The sequence below is a fragment of the Aegilops tauschii genome, chromosome 4 (genome assembly GCF_002575655.3).
Source record: "Aegilops tauschii subsp. strangulata cultivar AL8/78 chromosome 4, Aet v6.0, whole genome shotgun sequence".
In the NCBI taxonomy this organism is placed as follows: Eukaryota; Viridiplantae; Streptophyta; class Magnoliopsida; order Poales; family Poaceae; genus Aegilops; species Aegilops tauschii.
The window spans coordinates 135,506,199-135,513,681 of record NC_053038.3 but is presented as its reverse complement, the minus strand read 5'-3'; the positions used below and the strand labels follow the sequence as shown (position 1 = coordinate 135,513,681).

The following is a 7,483-nucleotide window of genomic DNA, read 5'->3' as shown; positions in this document are numbered from 1 at the left end:
CGGTCTTGCATTTTCCCTGGAACAGTAGCCGCTAATCTCAACTGATTGATCCTGTAAAATTACGAGCCTGCCGTGAAGAAAGGAGCCGAAAGAGAAGGCGGGAGCTTTACAATCTCCGGTTTTGCTAAATAATAAGGATCCTTTTTTAACATCTTTTCTGGGAGAACAATGTGCTGTTTTCCTAAATAGGCAGCATGCATGCAATTTTCTTTTTCATTTTTTGAGAGACGCAGTTTTCTCAATAACATGTGGGCCCAGACCCGAGCTGTCGACCATAACACACGGAGGGGCCAAACAATGTGTTACCACTAGACGCAAATCAGATTACTTGTTATCAAACAACTTACACACCTCAAACCCTCAAAGAGAAAAAAAAACTCGAACACCCCTCAAGAAAAAATCTGACAACTCAGACATGTTGCAAAAATTTGCTTTCATGCATCTAGCAAAATTACCATGCTATATAGCCATGGTTGCAGCAAGTTCATCGCAATGGAAGATGGGATATTGCTGACTACAGAAACTCTAGATCTTCCTTCTGCTGCTCCAGAACAACTGTGGCAAGTGCCCGTCTATACGCCGCTGATCTCGCGTTCCTGACAAGAACACAGATCTCTTGACCCAGCATACTCTTTTCATTCCATTGCTCTTGCCGCAACGCCGCCAGAAGCCTTGCATCACAGAACGCAACCGCAGCACCATCCTTCCCAGTGCTGCCATAATTAAAGCAGATGCAGGCTGAGTGTTCATTAGACAGGACAGCATAACACTGACATGTGCCAATTGACAAGGAGAGCAAGTGTTAACCTTCCATGTATGAAACCAGTCGTGACAAAACCTATCGGCCATCTCAATGCTTTCCCTGTGGTGTCATCTTTGGGACCCAGACATGGAAAATAAGAACTGATATGGGACTGTGGGAGCTGGACTTTCCATTTTTCTAGACATTGTTCCTCATCCTCCTCTGATCTGTAACAATCACGAAAATGGATGACTTTTCTTGAACAGATTCATTCACCGCTTCCTTCCTATAAAAGAAAGCAGTGGGGTACAGAACTAAATGTTTTCGATTAAAAGAAGAGTAGCAAACGGATTTTCTTGAAAACGAAACCACACTCTACTAAATAAGATAACTGTGAACTATCTAAAATAAGGGCAGCATGAATGTTAAAAAGCATGACTTGTATATGTGAATCAGAATTTTCTTGCCTGCACGTCTACACCTACTCAATATACTCTTTTTGGAAGAATTTAATATAGCTCCAATGTCCAAACCTCCATCAGCAAATATAAAGCTTACAGATATGTACCTGGTTTTCCAAGCTGTAAGATCTGATAAAAATGGGGCACAAACTACAGCGCCATCTTCAAAGAAACCTTCCTTGAACACTCGAATCAGGACCCTTACAAGGTATAATCCATTTACAGGAGATGGTGTCTTAACAGTGCCACCAGAAGCCAATTTGGGTTCATCAATATCGATTTCCATCTCAGATGAAGAACTCAAAGACATCATATCAAGTTCTTTCACATAACGTCTCAACGTTTGAATGGTTCTCAGCACAAAGAGTTGGAATGAAGCAATGACAGTTGTCGGTGATGATCCAGAATCTCCACAGTTGGAATTTAATGAGAAACACTCAGGTAACACCGTATCAGAAGGCTTTAAGTCATCTACTTCAAGACATCTCACCGTGCCATCTTCTTTATTTAAATTAGCCATGATATGATGCCATGAAGGAGGTACAGGAACTCTTGGAGGTCTCTTGGCAGCAGGGCGGTACTCAGCTGCTTTATCAAAAACAGCAGCCTCTTCTGTCATAAATGATGAATATGCTTTGCTGTCTGGGTAATCATAAGGGAAGCATGGTATCTTTAACTGCAAAAAGGATGGCCAGTGTATTAATATTGAAGATATATCCAAATGAGCAATGGAAGCGGAATCACCACTGCTCTCCTTAATGCAAAATACTGAATAGTAACAGATGCCGTAGAAGTACAAAACTATAAGGAAGCTAATTCAGCAAAGGCAATAACAATTATAAGAACCTCGTATTACATATACAATACCTGTGATGCAATCCACCGTCTCTCTCTTAAGCCAATCGCGTGTGCACCATGAGATACTAGAAAGAGCCAAAAAGGCTTTACCCAGCTCAAAGGCACGATAATGGACCACCTGTACATTCATTGAACGTCAAACAGCAATTAGCTCAAAGAGAGAACATGAAGCGATAAGATATCTTCAAATAAAGGGGGTAACATGCTGATGTAATATAAATAGCAAAACCCTATAATAAGAAGATTAAACAAACGGATAAAAAATGCTGGATTTACCCGAGGGTACCAACCTTTCTTTAGCATGTTTCAGAAGAATAACAGGGCAGGATCGACTGAAGCAATCATTCGCTTGAGTTGCTTGTCCTTGGTCATTTTCAGAATCCAGGCAGAAAAAATTTATACGTCTGTGGTGTTTTTCCATACAAAGGATCTCCTCTGCCAGTGGGGGATTTATCTTACCGCCAGAATCCCACATTTCTCTACAGTCAGAAAGGAGCAAATCATGCCTTCCAGAGTGCATTTGCATCGATGAGAATATGTGTCTCTCCTCGGATGGTGCCTCCAGGTCTCCCCCCTCCAAAAGTTTGTTCTCCTGGTTCGTAACTGTTTCCGAAGGAGAATCTGTCCCCTGAGATGAAACCTCCCTGGGGTCATGAACTATCATGGACAGTATAGCGCCAGGCTGAAGAATCTCAGCATGATCGATGACAGATGCTTCCAAAACATGAGGGCCAGTAGAGGAATACAGAGAATGATCAGTTGGTTTACACATATCACTTGTATCAAGTATCCTGTTGATCATACTTCAATAGCTCTCGTTAGAAAAATGTACGTTAGTATGCCTAGACATAATTATTATAAATGCAAAAAAGAAAGGAAAAAGAACAACTTACTTACTAACTGGGTGCAATATACTCTTAAGAGATTGCATAGCCTTGCATCCCATGACTTCCAATCTTGCAATTTTTCCCTCTAGTGAACAACAGTTGACCAGAACACCAGAATCTTGCATCTGCAATGTGAGGCAACATATTTTTTTGGTGATATGTGAGGCAACATATTTAATAGTGGCAAGAGAGTAAGGATGGTGTCACTACACGGAAGAAATTTGTTTTTATAATTGCTATGGAGAAGTAAGCCCTGAGTTGCATAAAATAAATTAAGCAAACCAACAGCAGATAGGTTTGTCCTTTCAGATAATAAGAATAGATAATTTTGGAGTGTCAAGATACTCATACTAAGCAGATGGATGTCCCTCAGTAGAATTTAAGAACTGTTCAATTATTAACTTTATGTTAAAATCATGAAACAATGGAATTGGCTCTGCTAATGTTCTTTTAATGATGAAACAACAAAATTGACTTGTATCTTCTGGTTAAATAATAGCATGTGAACTCATGGTTATACTTGGACAGGGAGACTCGCATATAAATCATGAGATATGGCAAGAGTTATTCTACTGTTGTTTGTCTTAGACCCCAGTATTGACATGTATGCTATAAATGTTGGACATTCAACTCTTTAAATATAAAGAAAATGGACAGGTTTCCTTTTAGTCAACTGAATGTAGGTAAGATAAACAAAACAGAAAGGATAGACAAAGAGCACACAAAGAAAAGCGAGCATTCTGATTCTACAGAAATAGATGAAGCACCTGTTTGTCACATGCAATTCTTATTGCATCCAGCCCTTCATCCAGCATAGAAGGATGAATCCATATCCATAATTGCCGTTGTGATGAACTGCAGCTTCCTTGACTAAATCTAGTTTCAGAATTGGACAAATCTGCTTCTTTGGCCTCCAATTTGCTACTCCCTATTGAGAATGGCCGCCACATGTATGTCACTGGTCCAACAACATGAGAGTGGGGACACCCAGCACGCCGAAGCTGGAAAGACCAATTAAGCCGCATTTGTCATTCCAAACACTGTTCTAACTACACTTTCTGTGGTAAATATGCAAATACCATAGCGTTCTCAATGCAAACACCTTGCATAACTTTATCTTGTAGGTGCTTTAAGTCAGGTGCTTTATCTGCAGGAGATGGACAAATAACCATTCCCAGAATGGATAATAGGGAGTCCTACAAAAGTTAGCCAGCAACAAGATTAGTTTGTTAAACTATTACAAATGTCAGTCGGTATTTGGTAATAAAGACAATCAAGATATAAAGCACAGGCTAGCAACAGAAGAAGGAACTTCCACCTCTGGACCGTCTAGTTGAATCGGAATGAAGTAGCTAGCATCATGAACAATTGTTCCATTTTTCAACCGCTTGAGAACTGCCCTTGAACCCCTCCCGCTGCAAGATGGGATGCTGACCTTGTTACTCATTTAAATCCACATATACAGTCTTAGTGTTCGTAAAATATAATCAATTTGTGAAGTTAGTCAACTGGATGTAAGATTAATTTCAGGAACACTGCTAACTTGTACAGCCTATTACATTCTACTCCACACAATAATGGAACTGGCACGTAATGATTTGCACACAAGCTTTGCCTTTTGTCACTCAGATGAGCTAGCAATTTACATCCTTTTGCTAACCAAAAACGCTGTTTCAGAAAAGAGAATTACAAAGGATCGCCTTTCATTATGAATCAACACTACCAATTTGACACTGCTTTGAGCACGCCGACCAAATAAATTAACACTTGAGCGTAGAAAACTTTATCTCATCTCCTCTCTCGGTTTGAGCAGAGGAACACAAATGGAAGGGCTCTTTTGGCACTCACCTCCCATGGGAGCCAATGGGCAAGACGAAACCCCACCGCCTTGCCATGGTGAACCTCTTGGCATGCCATAGGTGGGTGCGCAGCCGCCGCGCGCCGTCGCCAGCGACTGAGAACCCCTCCGCAGGGTTGCCAGCTAGCTCTTGCCGGCGCCTCACCCTCCTCGACTGACGCGCCGAGGGGTTACCCTCCTCAGGAGCCTGGCCTGCCGCGGCACCTCTGCTTGCGCGGCGGCGCTTGGAGGGGAGGTGCCCCGTGGTGCGGCGGCGTGCGGAGCGGGGCTGCTGGAAGCGGCCGTCGACGCGAGCTGAGACGGCCGCGTGCAGGGATCGTAGCTCTCCGACGCGGTCAGACGCGAAGCGCCGAACTTCGAGCTGCCGCGGTGGCGGGGGCACCGCGTCGCCGCCAGCCATTACTGGAATGGAAGGGTTTGTGAGAGTTTAGGGCCTGTTGGGAACCTCTCCCGACTCCTCCAACTCTGTAAATTCTGCTTCTCGCTCCACCCAGCGCCAGCTTGGGCCGGCTGGGACCAGCCCAATTCGGCAACCTGTACAAAGGCGAGGGCAAACAGGCGTCAATGGCTCGGGCGAGGTGTCTCGGGCGTCAATGGCGATGGGGTCGCTGCTCCTCGCTGGCGGCGGGGTCTCGGGTGTACGGGCTCCAGCGGGGAAGAGGTTCGGATGGACGAATCTGCCGGCGGAGGAGTGGGTCCGTCCGGCGATCGGGAGATCCGGGCGCGGGGGCGGGATCAGCGGCTCTGAGCCTTGCGGAGGGTCCGAGACTCGAGAGGGAGAGATGTCGAGGGAGGGTACAAACACGAGCAGACCCGGCACGGCACGCCCCAGCCACGCCTCTAATACACGGGCCGTGCGGGCCGGCACTCGTGCCGCGCTCCCTGACCCACCCAGCAGACACGGCACAGAAGGAAACGTGGCACGTTGAGCCCAGCAGTAGTTTCTGGGCCTATTTCGACTGTTTGGGGGGCTAATCTATAAAAAAAATCTGAAAAATAAAATAAAAAGGTATACGGGTTGTGCCGGCGCTCGTGGCGCAGGCACAACCTAGGCGGGCCACATGCCAGCATGACCTGATTATAAACATGTCGGGCCAGGGCCAGCACGCCAGGACCGACCCATTTGACCACCTTTGTACATGAGTGGACTGTCTAATTGTTTTCTTTGATGGTGGCAATGCTTTTTCTCCACGAATGCTATATCTTGCTCTCTTTTTTTAGTTGATGTTATATATCATTTATAGCGAGTATAACATCATCTCACCTATAGGGCCGGTCCATTAGTCAGGTCGCTCTATCGCTAGCGGTCACTCCATCGTTCGACGTAGTGGTTTGGTCTGTTTTCTGTTTTTCTTTTTCTTCGCCTGTTTTCTTAAGTTTTCTTATTTTTTCATTGTTTTTCTTGGTTTCTTTCATGGTTTCACCAAAAAAAACATTCTCATTTTTTTCTTACTTTGTTTTTACTGACTTTTTTGCTTTGCTTTTTTTCCTTTGTTTCTTTACGTTTATTTTTCTTTTTTATTTATTTTACTTGTTTTCTTTGTACATTTTTTATACATCCAAATTTTTTATATAAACATTATATGTTTTTGAAATACATTCTTAATTTTTTGACAAACTATTTTTTATGTCTATTTTCAGTGAAATTGTACATTTTTGTATACACAAGTAACATTTTCTTATATACACGTTTAACATTTTATAAATACATGTTTAACATTTTTTTACATATTATTGTTTATGTCTGTTTTTCGTGAAAATTGGATATTTTGTGTATACACCACAAACATTATATAGATACATGTTTAACATTTTACAAGTACATTATTAACATTTTTAACATATTTTTCATGTCTATTTTTTCATACACACTGTACATTTTTGTATACATCAGGAAACACGTTTAATATTGTCTAAATACATGATTAAAAAATTGAAAACTAGTATTTGTTTGTCTACTTTTTCCATGCACATTGTATATTTTTTGTATACTTCGTAAATATTTTTTCTATACACATTTAACATTTTCTTCATGATAAAAAAATTTAAAATATATTTTTTTATGTCTACTTTTTCATATACATTATACAATTGTTGTACACATTTTTCATATACATCAGAAACATTTTTCTATACACATTTAATATTTTCTAAATGCATGATTGACATTTTTTAAGAATTTATGTAAAAAAATTGTAATATGTGTGTTTGTGTGTGTAGAGAGAGGGAGAGAGAGAATATTTGGGAAATAAAGCAACAAAGGAAAACAAAAAATGTGAAGAAAAAAATGAGCAATTTTTTAGGCATGTGGCCTCACACGTGTTGTGCCAGCCCAGTCTAGCACTTGCTTTAGGCGAGGTAACCATATGTCTCGCCATAAGCGAGACATAGGCACGTACGCTTTTTGGGTGGAGCTGGGTTTTCCTAGCTTCTCTAATTTGCACTACGGACTAGTTTAGCTTTTTTTAACAAGGTGGAGGCACTCAGGGCGCCAAATTTCATTCAAGCATAGCTCAAATATAGTATACAACATGGATTTGAAATCCTGAACATCAAGATGAAGAAGTGTATTAATGTAAGGAAACCTTGATTTCCAATTGGCTAGTTTGAGGCATGCAAAGACATGCGAGCTGCTATTAACACTTGATCAGCACAATCATGTGCAAACACTGTTGAG

General features: G+C 41.8%; 1 protein-coding gene across 3 annotated transcripts; it reads right to left on the bottom strand.

The window, feature by feature from the left end:
• Positions 1 to 288: 288 nt before the first annotated feature.
• LOC109768382 (ribonucleases P/MRP protein subunit POP1) lies at positions 289 to 5,621 on the bottom strand. Of its 3 annotated transcripts, none has more exons than XM_020327104.4 (10): positions 4,797 to 5,621; positions 4,267 to 4,363; positions 4,028 to 4,144; positions 3,716 to 3,949; positions 2,955 to 3,073; positions 2,352 to 2,864; positions 2,071 to 2,179; positions 1,311 to 1,879; positions 808 to 969; positions 289 to 713 (listed from the first exon to the last, which is right to left on the bottom strand). In XM_020327104.4, the coding sequence occupies exons 1-10, from the start codon at positions 5,204 to 5,206 to the stop codon at positions 515 to 517; spliced, it is 2,529 nt and encodes an 842-aa protein (XP_020182693.1). In that variant the 5' UTR covers positions 5,207 to 5,621; the 3' UTR covers positions 289 to 514. The 3 variants fall into 3 exon arrangements, 2 of the variants coding, with proteins under 2 accessions (XP_020182693.1, XP_020182694.1); XM_020327105.4 differs by having other exon boundaries at positions 2,352 to 2,852; XR_005753839.3 differs by having other exon boundaries at positions 417 to 713; positions 808 to 1,028.
• Between the last annotated feature and the right edge of the window lie 1,862 nt (positions 5,622 to 7,483).

What these genes read in the sequence shown, in the direction of transcription:
- LOC109768382 (XM_020327104.4), bottom strand. Translation starts at nt 5,206, where the DNA reads ATGGCTGGCGGCGACGCGGTGCCCCCGCCACCGCGGCAGCTCGAAGTT. An exon ending in CCCATTGGCTCCCATGGGAG is followed by an intron (nt 4,364 to 4,796) that starts GTGAGTGCCAAA and finishes CCCATCTTGCAG; the next exon opens with CGGGAGGGGTTCAAGGGCAG. An exon ending in GACGGTGGATTGCATCACAG is followed by an intron (nt 1,880 to 2,070) that starts GTATTGTATATG and finishes TCCTTTTTGCAG; the next exon opens with TTAAAGATACCATGCTTCCC.